Source organism: Thalassophryne amazonica, chromosome 12 (genome assembly GCF_902500255.1).
Source record: "Thalassophryne amazonica chromosome 12, fThaAma1.1, whole genome shotgun sequence".
Lineage (NCBI taxonomy): Eukaryota > Metazoa > Chordata > Actinopteri > Batrachoidiformes > Batrachoididae > Thalassophryne > Thalassophryne amazonica.
In genome coordinates this window covers 101,698,503-101,718,854 of record NC_047114.1, presented here as the reverse complement: position 1 = coordinate 101,718,854, position 20,352 = coordinate 101,698,503, and the positions used below count along the sequence as shown (strand labels likewise).

Genomic DNA, 20,352 nt, shown 5'->3' with positions numbered 1-20,352 from the left:
TGACTATGGTTGCTGGTGTCGTTAACTTCACATTTCTCAAAACAGAGTCGCCAATAACCAGAGTTTGATCCTCGGCGGGTGTGTCGTCGAGTGGGGAAAAACGGTTAGAGATGTGAACGGGTTGGCGGTGTACACGGGGCTTCTGTTTAGGGCTACGCTTCCTCCTCACAGTCACCCAGTCAGCCTGCTTTCCCGGCTGCTCGGGATCTGCCAGGGGGGAACTAACGGCGGCTAAGCTACCTTGGTCCGCACCGACTAGAGGGGCCTGGCTAGCTGTAGAATTTTCCACGGTGCGGAGCCGAGTCTCCAATTCGCCCAGCCTGGCCTCCAAAGCTACGAATAAGCTACACTTATTACAAGTACCATTACTGCTAAAGGAGGCCGAGGAATAACTAAACATTTCACACCCAGAGCAGAAAAGTGCGGGAGAGACAGGAGAAGCCGCCATGCTAAATCGGCTAAGAGCTAGTAGCTACGCTAAGCTAGCGGATTCCTAAAAACACGCAAAGTGAATAATGTGTAAATAATTTAGAGGTGATTCAGCAGAAGGAGTGCTTTAGTTAAGGCACGTAAAGATTACACTGGGAAACAAATCGTAATCTAGATAACTAGATCAATCTAACTGCGCAGATTAAACAGCTAACAGATACAGAAAAACACCGCTGTGCTCCGGAACAGGAAGTGATACAATACCGCAGTGAGAGCCAACCACCAGTAGAGGCAATTAATATCAATTTGAGCAGATGGAATCAGTTAATCAGTGAAATCACCTGGTGGAGTCAGTGGCTGCAAAGAAAACCTGCACCCTCTTGACCCTTTCTGGAACAAGTTGCCCACCCCTGGATTAGCAGATCGAGCCACCAGGCAGTTTCATGATGCACATTTACTCTTCTTACATATGCAAATTAACAGAAACCAACAGTCAACAAAATACAAGGAAACTGATGGGAAAGTTTAAAAACTTCAGCTTACTGCTTCACCAAAGGCAGCTTTAACCCACCAGAAACCAGCCATCCCTTCATTTTCTATACCTGCTTACTCCAAGAAGCCTGTATTTCCCATGTCCAATCCATCAAGGCTTTTACCTCCCATCAGCCTCCCTGCTAGTCATGTGCACTGGTGATATTTGTCAAAACAAAATCTGCTAAATCTGTTTTTCACAACCGGGCGGCCTGAACTGAAACATCTCTAAGTAACTGCTGGGTGGAGCTTAATCCTGCAGATGATAACCTCAGTGGTGATGTCAGAAGAACAGAAGCCGCCATGGGTCATCATGGGTGCTGTCTCTGAGGACGTGATGGAAGAGGAGGTGTGAGAGGACACGCTGGAGGAGCTGTTGGAGGAGTTGGATATGTGCAGGTCCTGCAGGTAACCCTCCTTTTCCACTTTCCTCTTCAGAGTGGCATTCCAGTGGTTTTTGATGGCGTTATCTGTCCTAAAAAACAAACAAATCAGAAACAAACTAATTGACAGGCAGCAGCACCTCTTTCGTGGTTTTGTTGGTTGGTCTACCGTCCTGTATGTCTGGTTGATATTTGAACACGCCTGTTGTGTGACTGCTGCTCTCTGGGTTCCTGTTTTCTCTCTAAGCTGCCTGACACAGGTACAATGTAGACAGAAAATTCTAACATTCATCAGGAATGTGTGGTAGCACCTGGTGTGTTTAACCTCACGTGGACCAAGTGTCAGATGAGCTCACGGACGCTGGTGACGTGGGTGTCCTTGCTGGTGAGGTAAGCTCCCTGCCCTGGAATTTGCAGCCGATGCTGTGACCTCTGTGGAATCAACGGAATCTCTCAAAAAGTTAAGTAAGGGGTTTGTGACCATCTTGGATCAGGGCTAGGATCCCTTCCTGAACTCAGCCCTCAGCAGTGTGGCTGTATGCGGTGAGAGTGTCAAAGTCACAGAGACTGGCTCCACTCTGCAGTGGCATTCCCCTCTGCAGAGCTCAGGAAAGAGCTCACAGAGTCATGAAACGACTGAACAGAGTCCTTTTATCAGACTAATGGATCTGCAGTGGGATGAAGGTCCAAGGCCTCTGAGTCCTGCTGCTGCTGGTTTTATATTGTGGTTTAGAGACTTGGAAACCAAGCAGCGACCTAAAACTATGTCTGATACATTTGGTTCTTGGCCTCTTTGCGTCAGTGTGCAGGTAGGTCAGAGCCTGTATTCACAAAGCATCTCAGAGTCCTCTCAGACAGCTCCCAGCTCAGCCCAAAGATTCCGAACAAGGAATCTGGCATCTTTAGGCTAAGAGTGATTCAGGAAGTCTGAAAGCAACTCGGAACAAGTAGTCTACAGAAACTCCTATCTTTGTGAGGAGGCGGGGTTGACCCTGTTGCTAAGTATGACACAGTCTTCTAAGAGCTGTGATTGGCTGTCAAAAATGGGAAGGAGAAATAAAAAAAAACAAATGCAGTCAGCGCTCCTATTTATGAATGGACAGTGAAATCAATCGATCATATAACCTGAACTGTATTAAGATATGTGTCATCGTGAAAATTATTTAATGTCATGATGATCAAACTCAGCAAAATTAAATGAATTGTTACACAGCTTGAAAATGTTTGAACGAACCTCATTCACGTCGATTATCTATATATTAAAAGTGTGCGTGAGTTCATTTAGTAATTTCAATTTAAGTATATAACATAATTGTAAATACATTAAAAATACATGGATGACACAAGAAAGTGAAAACACTTTCTTCCCATTGTGGTCCATTTAAAAATCAAATGGAAAAAATAGAAGTAATATTTAAATAAAATAACAATATTAATAATACGGATAATAATAACAATAATGATAAGATTAACACTAATAATAACAATAAAAATCCTAACAAAAATAATAATATTAATAGTGTGTATATGAAAACAGGAACCTAAACAATTTGAACGTAACAGGGCAGCGCCGTCTTGTTTGAACCCCTGAGTGATATCCACTTGACCGCTTCTGGAGACAGCCTGCACAAACACAGCATCACTTCTAACCGGTGTTGTTTTGTTTTCAGCTGCAACCACCAAGCAGTCGTGAAAAGTGCAGGTTTTTTGGTTTCCAGTGGAGAAGGGAAGGCAGAGCAAATGGAAGAGGCCATGTTGGTACGTTTTAGCCAACACCCCTTGACAAGAGCAGCTACAGTCTCTCGCCTGCACAACCGCCTCGACATGTTTGAGCTCTGGGTCATAAACAACCGCAATACATGTCCACTTTCCACCACATTGTCACTTTTTCTTTCCATTTTCACTTTGTGTGTAATTTCCCCAAAAACTCAGCGAAAGTGCCATGTTTTTGATGGGGACATACTAGGGCTGTCACCGGACGGAGGATTATGCTCTTTCATTTTTAGCGCTCACCCTCAAAGACACTAGCCTACAATACCCAATAAACAGGAAAAAAAAGGGTTGAGTTCTTCTAAAAACTGTTGAGGTCTAAGGCTCTAAAAACATTCTGGACTCACACACATGTTGTGATTTACTTCACTAATAATGAAATATAACCCCAGAATGCAGGCAGCCAAACACAAGGCACATGTTCTGCTCAAACATCTGCAAGCCTGCAGTAATGACAAACTAGATCCATCACAGTTTGCATATAGAACAGGCTGTGGTACTGAAGATGCTGTGGCCACTTTGGTTCATATCATCATAAAACATCTTGATAAACCACATAACTATGCAAGAGCACTCTTTCTGGACTATTCTTCCACTTTCAACACAATACAACCCAATATTCTACTTTAAAAAATGTCCCACCTGGGCGTGAACCCTTACCTGATCCACTGGTATGCCTCTTTTCTAACAAATAGAGTCCAGTTGGTTAAGGTAAACAAGACCCTTTCTTCTGCCATCTCAACCAATGTTGGTGCACCTCAGGGCTGCGTAAGATCTGCAGTACGATTCACTCTAAACACAGATGATCCCCGTTCAAACTTTAAATAACCAGTATGTTTTGAAATATACTCTGACGATACTGTTTTGCTGACATTACTGCATGATTCAGAAAGTCCTGATGTGCACCAACAAGGCGTTAATAAAGTGGTCACATGGAGCAAAAACAATGCTCTGGAGATAAACACAAAGAAAACTGAGGAAATTGTGTTTAGTCCAAAACCAGTAAGGGTAAATCATCAATAATGAAATAATCCAACAGGTGGAGTCATATATCTTGGCATAACGATAGGTGCCACTCGATTATGGAAACATCATATTGACTACATCTGTAAGAAAACCAAACAGAGGATGTATTTTCTCCGTCATTTAAGAGTGTTTGGAGCTACACCACAGATACTCCTATTGCTTTATAATTCTGTTATTCTCAGTGTACTGCAGTACTGTAATGCTGTGTGGTACAGCTGCCTCTCCACTTCTGTAAAATCTGGACTGAAACACTTGTTAAAAATCTGTTCAAAAATTGTTGGTCAGCCTTTAGAGGGTCTGTATGAGACCTCTTATCACAACAACACAATAAGGCTGGCAAAAAACATCATCTCTGACACTGACCATGTTCTGAGCAGTGAATATCCTCCTCCCATCTGGACGTCCATACAGTGTTCCACGGTTTAATAAGGTCAGACTGAAACATTCTTTTGTGCATCAGTGGATACTTAAACTAAATAAGGAGCTTAATCCATAACAACATTATCAAGGCTGCAATGCTAGTAAATTTTTATTGTATGGATTGTTTGTGAAATATCTGTGTCTTATTTCTGTTGTTTATGTGTTGTGTTGTAACGGAGCTACTGAATATGTAACACAAATTTCAGATCTCTGATCTGATAATTAAGTATTATCTTATCTTATGTGAGGACCTCAGTGATTTATTTACAGAAGTGTGATAATCAACCTGCTTAGTGAAAAAACAGAGTCCAAAAATACAGAGCAAACAGGTGTTATCCAAAAACGCCAACAACAGGAAAAACGCGGGAGCAGGATATTTCAGAGATGAGGAATATACTCACAGACAAGATGCGCAGGGACCAACAGAGAAATTCTCAATGAACCAGCAAAAGCAAAGGCAACAAGGAAGTGTTTAAATACCAAAGAATAAAATGACAACAGGTGTGTGACAATCATGGGACAAAACTAAAGAGGCACGTGAGAACGGAACACATCAAACTGGACAGACAATAACCAGTGCTAGAATAATAATAACAATAATAATACTAAACAGGACAAAAAAAGGTAAGAAAGAAATGAAATGCAACAACCAGCAAACTCACAACAGACAAGAAATAACGCCCCAAAATAAAAGACATCCATGAAAGTGACAAAAAAAAAATGCAAACCATAGAAAAACTGACGATGATAAAACAAGGTGATAAAACATGATAACAATTAGAGCTAAACTCCAACAAAGGATGTGGAACAAAGAATAAACCGTGCACAGGAAGCAGGTGGATAACAGAGGGACTGACAAACACATAAAGCAGGTGATTAACATATGCCTGTGCAAGAACACGTACAGACAGAGACAACGTGCATAATACACACACACACACACACACGGAGCGGGGGGACACGCCCACACCCACACACAGGCACGTACCGGGAACCGGAGAAAAGTGCCCACGACGGACAGGAGAGACACGCCCACCGCCATGCACAAACACACAGGGCGCAAGGAGGGACACGAACACACACAAACACACACACACACACACACACACACACGGGAGACACAAGACGAAGGCATCACAAACCATTAGACAAATGAAAACCCAACAAGTGGCAAATTATTTAAAAATCATACAATGTGATTTTCTGGATTTTTTTCAGATTCTGTCTCACAGTTGAAGTGAACCTAAGATAAAAATTACAGACCTCTACATTCTTAGTAGGTGGGAAAACCTGCAAAACTGACAGGGGGTCAAATACTTATTTTCCCCACTATTCTGAATCCTCATGACACGAGGGAACAAACTGGTACCACTTTTTAATGTTGAACTGAAAATTACCCCAAAAATAGCCATTTATGTAAGACCATACAGTGTTGTACCATGTGCTTTTCATGCTGCCACTTCTGTCTGTCTTTCTGTCTGTCCAGGATAAACTCCCAAACAATAATATGTAGCCCTAAAAACTATATATATTCTGAATCCTCATGACACGGGGAACAAACTGGTTCCATTTTTTAAAAGTTGAACTAAAAATTACCCCGAAAATAGCCAGCTGTGGGTATGACCAGGCAGATTCAAATTTCCAGCCTGGTATATGTGTTGGCCATCTCTGTTTATTTAATCCCTTCCTTCAGCTACTTTATGTTCTCAACTGTTAAACACCTGACTGTCCTGTACAACCCAGTTTGTTCCTGTCTGAATACATTCATTTTATGTTTGTAAAATTGCAATGTAAAAACTTTGAAATACACCACTACCTCAGTTTTGATTAATTGATATTTACATTTACTGTTACCTACCTTTTGTGTGTAATTTTGTTAGAAATTTGATTGCAAAACAAAGTCTGCATGAAGGACTTCAAATGTGTTTGTCTTTTAACCAAGTATTTCCACTTAGTTTGGGGAGTCCACCTCTGATAGTTCTGCTGGACAAACTTTAGCCCATTATCTATTATATTTATAAGACATCAGCATTACAAAAACAAATGTTGGTCAATTGTTTTGATTAAAATGACTGCCATTTGGCTTATGTCTAAACAGGTTAACCCAGGCAGCGCCGGGTACCTCAGCTAGTGTATATATACGAGGTATGTGAGAAAAGTTTCCGACCTTTTTCTTTTATGCAAAAACTATATGGATTTGATTCATATGTTTTTACGTCAGCCAAGCTTGAACCTTCGTGCGCATGCGTGAGTTTTTCCACGCCTGTCGGTTGCGTCATTCGCCTGTGGGCAGGCTTTGAGTGAGCACTGCTCCACCCCTCTCGTCGTTGTTTCATTGCGAGGAAATGGCGGAATGATTTGGGCTTTTTTTCCATCAGAATTTTTTCAGAAACTGTTAGAGACAGGCAGCTGGAAACCATTCGAAAAATTTATCTGGCTTTCGGTGAAAATTTTACGGGCTTCACAGAGAATAAGGAGTGTTACTACAGCTTTAAGAACGGCCTACAATGGCACACGGCGCGCCGTGCTCCGAGCCGCCATCGAGAGGCAGAAACCACCACATCATTTCTAAATGGATCGCTGTGTGGAGCCGGGACCGTCGTGAGCAATTTCTCTGGTTATCACAAAAGCTGGACATCAGCCATTTTCCGGCAGATTTCACTTTTAACAAGACATTTTGTCATGGAAAGCCGCGCGGAGGCTTCGCGCGTCACGACCGATTCGCTGATGAAGCAAGACGAAGGAACACCTCCGTTTCGGAGTGTTAGAGGACAAGTTGGGACATGCCTATCTCGGCTTTCAGTGCTTACCAGTCAAGTGAGTATAAGAGAAATTGTGGAGAGCTGGGCACACGTTTCTTGTAATCAGGACATCTACTGGTGGTTGGCTCTCACTGCGGTATTGTATCACTTCCTGTTCCAGAGCACAGCGGTGTTTTGCTGTATCTGTTAGCTGTTTAATCTGCGTAGTTAGATTGACCTAGATAACTAGATAACGATTTATTTCACAGTGTAATCTTCACATGCCTTAACTAAAGCACTCCCTCTGCTGAATCACCTCTAAATTATTTACACATTATTCACTTTGTGTGTTTTTAGGAATCCGCTAGCTTAGCACAGCTATTAGCTCTTAGACGGTTTAGCATGGCGGCTTCTCCTGTCTCTCCCGCACTTTTCTGCGCTGGGTGTGAAATGTTTAGTTATTAGTAATAAGTGTAGCTTGTTCGTATTTTTGGAGGCCAGGCTGGGCGAAAGCTTATTAATTAATCAAAGACCCAGACAGAGCTTTAATTCATTTGAAAGCTTGACTATTAGTCTTGTCCATCCAAATTGGAAGTCTCAAAAACCAGTTTTATTTGTTATTATCTATCATCCACCTGGTCGTTACTGTGAGTTTATTTGTGATTTTTCAGACCTTTTGTCTGACTTAGTGCTTAGCTCAGATAAGATAATTATAGTGGGTGATTTTAACATCCACATAGATGCTGAGAATGACAGTCTCAACACTGCATTTAATCTATTATTAGACTCAGTTGGCTTCGCTCAAAATGTAAATAAGCCCACCCACCACTTTAGCCATACTTTAGATCTTGTTCTGACATATGGCATAGAAATTGAAGACTTAACAGTATTCCCTGAAAACCAATTTTCGTCTGATCATTTCTTAATAACATTTACTTTAATGGACTACCCAGCAGTGGGGAATAAGTTTCATTACAGTAGAAGTCTTTCTGAAAGTGCTGTAACTAGGTTTAAGGATATGATTAATTATGGAGTTCCACAAGGTTCTGTGCTAGGACCGATATTATTCATTTTATACATGCTTCCCTTAGGCAGTATTATTAAAAAGCATTGCTTAAATTTTCATTGTTACGCAGATGATACCCAGCTTTAGCTATCCATGAAGCCAGAGGACACACACCAATTAGTTAAACTGCAGGAATGTCTTTCAGACATAAAGACATGGATGACCTCTAATTTCCTGCTTTTAAATTCAGATAAAACTCAAGTTATTGTACTTGGCCCCACAAATCTTAGAAACATGGTGTCTAACCAGATTCTTACTGTGGATGGCATTACCCTGACCTTCAGTAATACTGTGAGAAATCTTGGAGTCATTTTTGATCAGGATATGTCCTTCAATGCGCATATTAAATAAATATGTAGGACTGCTTTTTTGCATTTGTGCAATATCTCTAAAATTAGAAAGGTCTTGTCTCAGAGTGATACTGAAAAGCTAATTCATGCATTTATTTCCTCTAGGCTGGACTATTGTAATTATTATTATCAGGTTGTCCTAAAAGTTCCCTGAAAAGCCTTCAGTTAATTCAAAATGCTGCAGCTAGAGTACTGACGGGGACTAGAAGGAGACAGCATATTTCACCCATATTGGCTTCTCTTCATTGGCTCCCTGTTAATTCTAGAATAGAATTTAAAATTCTTCTTCTTACTTATAAGGTTTTGAATAATCAGGTCCCATCTTATCTTAGGGACCTCATAGTACCATATCACCCCAATAGAGCGCTTCGCTCTCAGACTGCAGGCTTACTTGTAGTTCCTAGGGTTTTTAAGAGTAGAATGGGAGGCAGAGCCTTCAGCTTTCAGGCTCCTCTCTTCTGGAACCAGCTCCCAATTTGGATCAGGGAGACAGACACCCTCTCTAATTTTAAGATTAGGCTTAAAACTTTCCTTTTTGCTAAAGCTTATAGTTAGGGCTGGATCAGGTGACCCTGAACCATCCCTTAGTTATGCTGCTATAGACTTAGACTGCTGGGGGGTTCCCATGATGCACTGAGTGTTTCTTTCTCTTTTTGCTCTGTATGCACCACTCTGCATTTAATCATTAGTGATTGATCTCTGCTCTCTTCCACAGCATGTGTTTTTCCTTATTCTCTCCCCTCAGCCCCAACCAGTCCCAGCAGAAGACTGCCCCTCCCTGAGCCTGGTTCTGCTGGAGGTTTCTTCCTGTTAAAAGGGAGTTTTTCCTTTCCACTGTCACCAAGTGCTTGCTCATAGGGGGTCGTTTTGACCATTGGGTTTTTTCTGTAATTACTGTATGCCTTACAATATAAAGCGCCTTGGGGCAACTGTTTGTTGTGATTTGGTGCTATATAAATAAACTTGATTTGATTTTGATTTAATTTACTCATAAGTCGAAATATATGTCCATCAATGCTGGTCATTGACTGGCTGAAAGCTGCAGTCCTCATGTGGACAGACTGTTTCATTCACACACAGAGTAAATATAAAGTCTGTGTTGTGTGGGCCTCTGAAGATCGGATGTGGGCCACATCCATCTGGTGGTGGCCCACCACCACCAGATGGCGCCCTGCTTGGAGTGCGGGCTCCAAGCACGAGAGGGCGTCGGAGCCCCTGGAGGTGACAGCTGTCACCTATCAACACCAGCTGTCACCCATCACCACCACTACAAAGACCGGACTGCAACTCCACCTCCTCGCCGAGAAATCTTCTACCATACAGGTACTTACTTCTCTGCTGAACCTTAATTCGAGTATTAGTCTGATCTCGTTTTGCAGCCGTTTTCCTGGGACGGATACCCTGTCTGCTGAGTTGGCGTTTGGTGTGGACTGCGACAGCTTCGCCTCCCACCCCACCCAGATAAGTGGTTATCTCAGGAGCTGCACGAGTGTGTGATTGGAGGTGGAGGTTCTCCCTCCTAACTGTGTACAGACTGTGGGATTACTGAGTGTGCGAACTCACACTCATCCAGAACTGTTTCTGTTTTCTGCCAGCAGTACCGGGTCTGACTGCTGAAGACAGTGGCCACCTGGGGCGCAGGGCTTGGCGGCTCAGGTGTTCTTCAGGTCCGTTGGTGGTGAGGGCTGTGTGGGATCCGGCTCTTCTCGCACCGGACGTCTCCTATCGTCGAGCCTGCCACACGTCACCTTTTGTCGGATTGATATAACGCATATTTGTATCTGTCTGTATTACGTTGTGCATCTTCACAACATTAAATTGTTACTTTTTGGCTATTCCATTGTCCCTTCATTAACTTCCCCCTGTTGTGGGTCCTTGTCACGACACCTCCCCAACAGGATTTCTCGGCCAGCGTCATGGATCCCGAGGGGCGTCAACTCGAGCCTGAGCGGCCAATGGAAGAGCGAGGTGCACAGGCGCCAGCAGGAGGCGTGTTAGGGGAGCTGCAGCAAATACTGACCGCTTTCACTGCTCGGTTGGATCTGGTAACCGAGCAGAACGTTATCCTCAATCGGAGGATGGAGGCTCTCACCGCCAGGGTGGAGGCGCGCGATCAAGGCGCTACTGCAGCACCTCCTCCTGCTGGTCCTTTGTCAGACACAAACGTTCCACTGGTCGTTCAACGACCCCCCCCACCATCCCCTGAAGCATACATAAGCCCTCCGGAGCCGTACGGAGGTTGTGTCGAGATGTGCGCGGACTTCCTAATGCAGTGCTCGCTCGTCTTTGCACGTCCCGTCATGTACGCGTCAGACGCTAGCCGGGTGGCTTATGTTGTTAATTTGCTTCGAGGAGAGGCACGCGCCTGGGCTACGGCGCTCTGGGAGCAGAACTCACGGCTCCTAACGTCATACACTGGGTTTGTAAGGGAGTTCAAACAGGTTTTTGATCATCCCAACAGAGGCGAGACCGCTTCAAGCGTGCTACTGTCAATGCGACAGGGGCGCCGGAGTGCAGCCGAGTATGCAGTCGACTTCCGCATCGCGGCTGCGAGGTCCGGCTGGAATACCGTTGCACTCCGCGCCGCCTTCATAAACGGGCTGTCTCCGGTCCTGAAGGAGCATCTGCTGGCTAAGGAGGAACCGCGGGATTTTGACGGGCTTGTCGACCTGGTTATACGCTTAGACAACCGGTTAGAGGAACACCGTCGGGAGCAGGGCGGGGGGCGTGACCGGGCACGGGCCGTCCCTCTTCCTTCCGGGTCCGAAAGGGTGCCGTCGTCCCCACGCTCCACAGCCAGAGGGCCCCGTGTGGCTACAGCTCCCCCTGCTGACGAAGCTATGGACATGAGCAGGGCCAAAATAAAATCAAAGGACAGACAAAGGAGGCAGGCCCGCGGGGAGTGTTTTTTCTGTGGGTCTAGTGGTCACATACAGAGGAACTGTCCCAAACGGTCAAACTACAACGCCCGTCCTTAGAAACTGGGCTAAGGGTGGGCCATAACACGTATGCGGGGGAACCCCGAAAATCAGCACGAATCCCAGTCACAATCCTTTGTGAGGATTTAACCCTTCACGCCCCAGCACTTGTAGACACGGGGTCGGAAGGGAATCTGCTGGACAGCAGATGGGCAAAGGAAGTAGGGCTCCCTCTGGTGGCTCTGCCTTCCCCTGTGAAGGTACGAGCACTAGATGGCACTATTCTTCCATTAATCACACACCAGACACAGCCAGTGACTTTGGTGGTGTCTGGGAATCACAGGGAGGAGATTGTGTTTTATGTAACACCTTCTACCTCCCGAGTGATTTTGGGTTTTCCATGGGTGTTGAAACACAATCCCCGGATTGATTGGCCGTCTGGGGTTGTGACGCAGTGGAGCGAAACCTGCCACCAGGAGTGTTTAGGATCCTCGGTTCCACCCGGTGAGACAGCTAAGGAGGAGGTCAAAGTCCCCCCCAATCTGACGGCGGTGCCATGTGAGTACCACGATCTTGCTGACGTCTTCAGCAAAGATCTGGCACTCGCCCTTCCCCCGCACCGACCGTACGATTGCGCCATCGATTTGATTCCGGGCGCTGAGTACCCGTCCAGCAGGCTGTACAACCGCTCACGTCCGGAACGCGAATCAATGGAGACCTACATCCGGGACTCCTTAGCTGCCGGGTTGATCCGGAACTCCACCTCCCCGATGGGTGCGGGTTTCTTTTTTGTGGGTAAGAAGGACGGCGGACTCCGTCCATGCATCGATTACAGAGGGCTGAACGAGATCACGGTTCGCAACCGATACCCGTTACCTATGTTGGATTCGGTGTTCACGCCCCTGCATGGAGCCCAAATATTCACTAAACTTGATCTTAGGAATGCGTACCACCTGGTTCGGATCCGGAAGGGAGATGAGTGGAAGACCGGCATTTAACACCCCCTTAGGTCACTTTGAGTACCTGGTCATGCCGTTCGGCCTCACAAACGCCCCCGCGACGTTCCAAGCATTGGTTAATGACGTCTTGTGGGACTTCCTGCACCGGTTTGTCTTCGTGTATCTAGACGACATCCTCATCTTTTCTACGGACCCTGAGACTCATGTCAAGCATGTACGTCAGGTCCTACAGCGGTTGTTGGAGAACCGGCTGTTGTGAAGGGCGAGAAGTGCGAGTTCCACCTGTTCCTTTCAGTGGGATTCATCATCACAGTCTGATGGACATGTATCCACATAAAGCTCCTGACTTTCAAAAAACGACATCTGAAAATACTTCCATTCCTTGTCGTGGCTGGAAACGTAGAGTTTTAAAGCAAGCCCCTCTGTGGTTCTTCTGCTCCAAGTGCGTTTCTCAGAGGTATTGCGCTCTGATCACACCTGATCAGAGAGAAGTGCGGTGACGATTTAAACTTTTAAAGCACTGTTGCTGGTTAGTAAGATGGAGCTGAGCGTAGACGCAGCAGCTCTGTGCTCTCACTTTTGCTGCTTTGTTTTGCATTGTTATTATGTACATTCTAATCATCTTAGTAATTTTCTGTTGAGCTGACACCAGCTATAGCTGACACGATCTTTTGAAAACTGGAGTTTCGTCTGAGGAGTATTACATTGGAGTCTTCCCGTTCTTTCAACATCCCGGTACACATAGCAAAGGACCCCAGCTCTCCATGGATCACCATCCCAATGGGAAGAAGGTGGAGGCAGTACAGGGAGCGCAAACAGACGCACGGATGCAGGGCCAGCGGGCTAGCCAGGCTATGGGAGCGGCCACACAAAGTACCACTTCCCAGCCTCTCCCTCACCAATGTAAGATCCCTGTCTAATAAAAAGGATGAATTGAGGCTGCAGGTGGCTTCAGATAACTTCACCACAGACCGCTGTGTCCTACCCTCATCCATCCCAGACTCAGCTATCAAGTTAGCATGCTATTAAATGCACATCCACATCAACTGGTGTAGGAACACAGCGACGGCAGCCAGCCGCTGTTCCCAGACCTGGAATACTTGACTGTTAAATGCCGACCGTTTTACCTTCCTCTGGAGTCTACTGGACTCTTGCTAACTGCTGTTTACATTCCACCGGATGCTAACGCTAGCCTCCTCAGCCTCCATCTGAACCGACACCAGGACGCGGTGCAAATTATTGTGGGAGATTTTAATCATGTGGAATTAAACTCAGTCAGACTTCATCAACATGTCAATGTGCCACAAGAGGAGAAAATACACCAGACAAAGTTTAACATTAAGCAATGCTACAGGACCAGACCTGCTCCACATATAGGACAGTCAGATCACATCTCTCTGTAACTCATCCCTGCATATACCTCCCTCTGGAAATCCACCCCCCACCACCTTTAAGATGGTGAAAACACGACCAGACGAGCTTCGTCAGCAGCTGCTGAGGGAGAGAAACTCCACCTTCAGAGCTGGTGATGGGGCTCTGTACAGCACAGCCCGCTCCAACCTGAAGAGAGGCATCAGGAAGACCAAGGAGGACTTCAGGAGGAGGATCCACGACCACATGGACACCAACAACAGCAGGCAGGCGTGGCCGGAGTTCCAGCACCTCACCAACTACAAACCTGGCATCAGAGCTGCTGAAGGTGATGCCGCGTTAGCAGAAGTGTGATCAGACATGAGTAATGAAGTGCTGTGACGCTTACTTTCACAGCACTTCATTCATTCACGGCAGCTTTTACCACGGCCATCAGTCAACTCATCAGCATTATGTACGTGATGAAATGGTCCACCAAGATAAGAAAAATAAAATAAAAAAATAATGTTAAATACTCTGTTTCTGACCCATTCACACCCTGCAGTACTGGACCCGAACCACTCGGTAGAAACGGGGCTGTTGGCATATGCCGGTTAACCCTCTGGGGTCGACACCGTCGTATACGACGGCTAAGACCAAGCTTTACTAAATTATAAATAACTTTTTAATGATATGAGATAGAAACTTACTTTTTTGCTGAAAAGTTAACTCCACGGACTTTCCAGCCAGCCATCGGCCATCTTTGTACTCCTCATAGAAGCTGTTGTGATGACGTGCGCAGTGGTGAGTGTCCAATCGGAATTGGTTTCACCGTCACATGGTTTTCCAAATCCAAGCGTAGGGGAGATTCACCTCACGTGAAAAGCCAAGATCATTTTCAGGAGTGATGTGTTATTAGTTTGGCCTGTTTGAATAGCCCCCCTGGGTGCTCCAATGAGTACATCCATTGCGCCCTGCGCAATTACGCACGGCGCTCAGTGAAAGCAGACGCAGAGCCTCTGATGACAATCTCACGTGCTTAAACAAAGAGTGTGTAACTATCAGGATTGCTCCACTAGTTTGCATGTGAATGTTACTGGATAACTCTGTGCTTTCTCGGCGTAAAGCACTGTTACCATATCAATGGAGTGAGGGGAGGGGCCGCTCTCAGACTGTAAAGCCTGGGTCACACCGAATAATGAAGGATGAAGAAGGAGCCACGCATGGGTGTGTCAGCGATTATTCGAAAGATGACCCACGTTTTCATCTATCACGTATCTCCTATGAAGGTGCCTCTATGTGCCTCTCTGTACCCCGCATGTGCCACGTAGCAGCCTCTAGTGAGCCACACCGACAAGTCATTAGAGCCTCGAATGGCTCGCATCAGCCACACTAAGCCACGTAATGCCATGATAGCGCCAGGATAACGCCATATTGGCGCACGTTTAGGCATGAGTTTGGTCCAAACATCCAGCACCTCCCACACCTGGTCCCTTAAAGTGTGGGTTTTCAATTCACAAGATCACAGCAGCATTTAAAGATGTCCATTTTTTTAAAGCAGTCCAAAAATAGACACTCCAGCACAGTCTCGCGGTTGTGCGCCAGGTTGCTGTCCACCTGTAATGCAACAGACCAGCTAGAACAGAACCACGGGTTCCTGGAGAGTTGCCTCTGTGCTCCTCACTGGCTCCACGGCTCGCTGGCTTTTCTCTGCGGCTTTAAACACACAAAACTTGGTCTGTCCGTTTATTTCTGCAAAATCGCTCTTTTGCCTGTGCGCGCTGGCTGTTGTCCTTTCATGGACAGCCGCCTCTGTGCTCTTTCTAAGTGGCTTCCTTTCCATCCATGGCTTGCTGGCTTTATTTTTTCCCTGGCTTTAAACACAGTCGTTTTACACTGTGATTCCACTTTTAACTTGTGGTTCGTCCGTTTATTTCTGTAAACCGCTCTTTGCGCGCGGTGGCCGTTTCTGCATACAGAATGAGGTGGCCACTTTATACACCTGTGGATCATTTAAATATATATATATATATATGTTCTGCAGCTTACAAGTCACCGTGATAGAACTTTTAACTTTGCGTTATGTCTTCAAAATTGGTCTTTTGCGTGCTCTCCTTCTGTGTGGCTGCACAGCTTCTGTTCTGATTTTAGCGGCTGGAGTTATTTCTTCCGTGGCTACACATCCACTTTAACGCAGTCACCCAAATTTTAACTTTGTGTTCGTCCAATATTGACTGAAAATCAGTTCGGTTCTTGGTCCAGCAAGGTATCGGCAATCAATTTGATCAGCTAGTGCTTAGCTTAGGATCGTGTGTTATACATCATACGGATAAAGTGGGGAACCTTGGGGTAATGTTTGATCCTACGTTGTCCTTTGATCTCCACATTAGAGACATTACAAGGACTGCTTTCTTCCATTTGCGAAATATAGTGAAGATTCGTCCCATCCTGTCTATGGCTGATGCTGAGACTTTGATTCATGCATTTGTCTCTTCTAGATTGGACTGTTGTAATGCTCTATGTTCTGGTTTACCGCAGTCCAGGATTAGGGGTCTTCAACTGGTTCAAAATGCTGCAGCCAGACTTTTGACACAAAGCAGAAAGTTTGACCACATTACGCCCGTTTTGGCATCCCTGCACTGACTTCCAGTTGCTGCAAGATCGGATTTTACGGTGCTGCTATTGTTTATAAAATTGTTCATGGACTAGCACCTCCCTATCTGGCTGACCTGGTAAGCCCTTATGTACCAGCTCGGGCCCTGCGTTCTCAGGGTGCAGGACTTCTGTGTGAATTTGATTTTGCCGTGAAAACTCTTGCTTGCCTCTACTGGTGGTTGGCTCTCACTGCGGTATTGTATCACTTCCTGTTCCGGAGCACAGCGGTGTTTTTCTGTATCTGTTAGCTGTTTAATCTGCGCAGTTAGATTGATCTAGTTATCTAGATTACGATTTGTTTCCCAGTGTAATCTTTACGTGCCTTAACTAAAGCACTCCTTCTGCTGAATCACCTCTAAATTATTACACATTATTCACTTTGCATGTTTTTAGGAATCCGCTAGCTTAGCGTAGCTACTAGCTCTTAGCCGATTTAGCATGGCGGCTTCTCCTGTCTCTCCCGCACTTTTCTGCTCTGGGTGTGAAATGTTTAGGTATTCCTCGGCCTCCTTAGCAGTAATGGTACTTGTAATAAGTGTAGCTTATTCGTAGCTTTGGAGGCCAGGCTGGGCGAATTGGAGACTCGGCTCCGCACCGTGGAAAATTCTACAGCTAGCCAGGCCCCTGTAGTCGGTGCGGACCAAGGTAGCTTAGACGCCGTAGTTACCCCCTGGCAGATCCCGAGCAGCCGGGAAAGCAGGCCGACTGGGTGACTGTGAGGAGGAAGTGTAGTTCTAAACAGAAGCCCCGTGTACACCGCCAACACCGTCACATCTCTAACCGTTTTTCCCCACTCGGCGACACACCCGCCGAGGATCAAACTCTGGTTATTGGCGACTCTGTTTTGCGAATGTGAAGTTAGCGACACCAGCAACCATAGTCAATTGTCTTCCGGGGGCCAGAGCAGGCGACATTGAAGGAAATTTGAAACTGCTGGCTAAGGCTAAGTGTAAATTTGGTAAGATTGTAATTCACGTCGGCAGTAATGACACCCGGTTACGTCAATCGGAGGTCACTAAAATTAACATTAAATCGGTGTGTAACTTTGCAAAAAACAATGTCAGACTCTGTAGTTTTCTCTGGGCCCCTCCCCAATCAGACCGGGAGTGACATGTTTAGCCGCATGTTCTCCTTGAATTGCTGGCTGTCTGAGTGGTGTCCAAAAATGAGGTGGGCTTCATAGATAATTGGCAAAGCTTCTGGGGAAAACCTGGTCTTGTTAGGAGAGACGGCATCCATCCCACTTTGGATGGAGCAGATCTCATTTCTAGAAATCTGGCCAATTTTCTTAAATCCTCCAAACCGTGACTATCCAGGGTTGGGACCAGGAAGCAGAGTTGTAGTCTTACACACCTCTCTGCAGCTTCTCTCCCCCCTGCCATCCCCTCATTACCCCATCCCCGTAGAGACGGTGCCTGCTCCCAGACTACCAATAACCAGCAAAAATCTATTTAAGCATAAAAATTCAAAAAGAAAAAATAATATAGCACCTTCAACTGCACCACAGACTAAAACAGTTAAATGTGGTCTATTAAACATTAGGTCTCTCTCTCTAAGTCCCTGTTGGTAAATGATATAATAATTGATCACATATTGATTTATTCTGCCTTACAGAAACCTGGTTACAGCAGGATGAATATGTTAGTTTAAATGAGTCAACACCCCCGAGTCACACTAACTGTCAGAATGCTCGTAGCACGGGCCGGGCGGAGGATTAGCAGCAATCTTCCATTCCAGCTTATTAATTAATCAAAAACCCAGACAGAGCTTTAATTCATTTGAAAGCTTGACTCTTAGTCTTGCCCATCCAAATTGGAAGTCCCAAAAACCAGTTTTATTTGTTATTATCTATCGTCCACCTGGTCGTTTACTGTGAGTTTCTCTGTGAATTTCAGACCTTTTGTCTGACTTAGTGCTTAGCTCAGATAAGATAATTATAGTGGGCGATTTTAACATCCACACACATGCTGAGAATGACAGCCTCAACACTGCATTTAATCTATTATTAGACTCTATTGGCTTTGCTCAAAAAGTAATGAGTCCACCCCACCACTTTAATCATATCTTAGATCTGTTCTGACTTATGGTATGGAAATAGAAGACTTAACAGTATTTCCCTGAAAACTCCCTTCTGTCTGATCATTTCTTAATAACATTTACATTTACTCTGATGGACTACCCAGCAGTGGGGAATAAGTTTCATTACACTAGAAGTCTTTCAGAAAGCGCTGTAACTAGGTTTAAGGATATGATTCCTTTTTATGTTCTCTAATGCCATATACCAACACAGTGCAGAGTAGCTACCTAAACTCTGTAAGTGAGATAGAGTATCTCATCAATAGTTTACATCCTCATTGAAGACAACTTTGGATGCTGTAGCTCCTCTAAAAAGAGAGCTTTAAATCAGAAGTGCCTGACTCCGTGGTATAACTCACAAACTCGTAGCTTAAAGCAGATAACCCGTAAGTTGGAGGAGGAAATGGCGTCTCACTAATTAGAAGATCTTCACTTAGCCTGGAAAAGAGGTCTGGTTGCTCTGATAAAAAAGCCCTCCGTAAAGCTAGGACATCTTTCTACTCATCACTAATTGAAGAAAATAAGAACAATCCCAGGTTTCTTTTCAGCACTGTAGCCAGGCTGACAAAGAGTCAGAGCTCTATTGAGCTCAGTATTCCATTAACTTTAACTAGTAATGACTTCATGACTTCTTTGCTAACAAAATTTTAACTATTAGAGAAAAAATTACTCATAACCATCCCAAAGACGTATCGTTATCTTTGGCTGCTTTCAGTGATGCCGGTATTTGGTTAGACTCTTTCTCTCCGATTGTTCTGAGTTATTTTCATTAGTTACTTCATCCAAACCATCAACATGTTTATTAGACCCCATTCCTACCAGGCTGCTCAAGGAAGCCCTACCATTATTTAATGCTTCGATCTTAAATATGATCAATCTATCTTTGTTAGTTGGCTATGTACCACAGGCTTTTAAGGTGGCAGTAATTAAACCATTACTTAAAAAGCCATCACTTGACCCAGCTATCTTAGCTAATTATAGGCCAATCTCCAACCTTCCTTTTCTCTCAAAAATTCTTGAAAGGGTAGTTGTAAAACAGCTAACTGATCATCTGCAGAGGAATGGTCTATTTGAAGAGTTTCAGTCAGGTTTTAGAATTCATCATAGTACAGAAACAGCATTAGTGAAGGTTACAAATGATCTTCTTATGGCCTCGGACAGTGGACTCATCTCTGTGCTTGTTCTGTTAGACCTCAGTGCTGCTTTTGATACTGTTGTCCTCTAGGCTGGACTATTGTAATTCATTATTATCAGGTTGTCCTAAAAGTTCCCTAAAAGGCCTTCAGTTAATTCAAAATGCTGCAGCTAGAGTACTGACGGGGACTAGAAGGAGAGAGCATATCTCACCCATATTGGCCTCTCTTCATTGGCTTCCTGTTAATTCTAGAATAGAATTTAAAATTCTTCTTCTTACTTATAAGGTTTTGAATAATCAGGTCCATCTTATCTTAGGGACCTCGTAGTACCATATCACCCCAATAGGAGCGCTTCGCTCTCAGACTGCAGGCTTACTTGTAGTTCCTAGGGTTGTAAGAGTAGAATGGGAGGCAGAGCCTTCAGCTTTCAGGCTCCTCTCCTGTGGAACCAGCTCCCAATTCAGATCAGGGAGACAGACACCCTCTCTACTTTAAGATTAGGCTTAAAACTTTCCTTTTTGCTAAAGCTTATAGTTAGGGCT

General features: G+C 44.9%; 1 protein-coding gene across 1 annotated transcript in view; it reads right to left on the bottom strand.

The window, feature by feature from the left end:
- Positions 1–20,352, bottom strand: part of LOC117521352 (transcriptional activator Myb-like) — a 105,718-nt gene that overhangs the window by 69,308 nt on the left and 16,058 nt on the right. Inside the window, exon 5 of the mRNA XM_034182643.1 lies at positions 1,231–1,435. Coding sequence (XP_034038534.1) covers positions 1,231–1,435 — 205 coding nt within the window. The remainder of the gene's footprint in view (positions 1–1,230; positions 1,436–20,352) is intronic.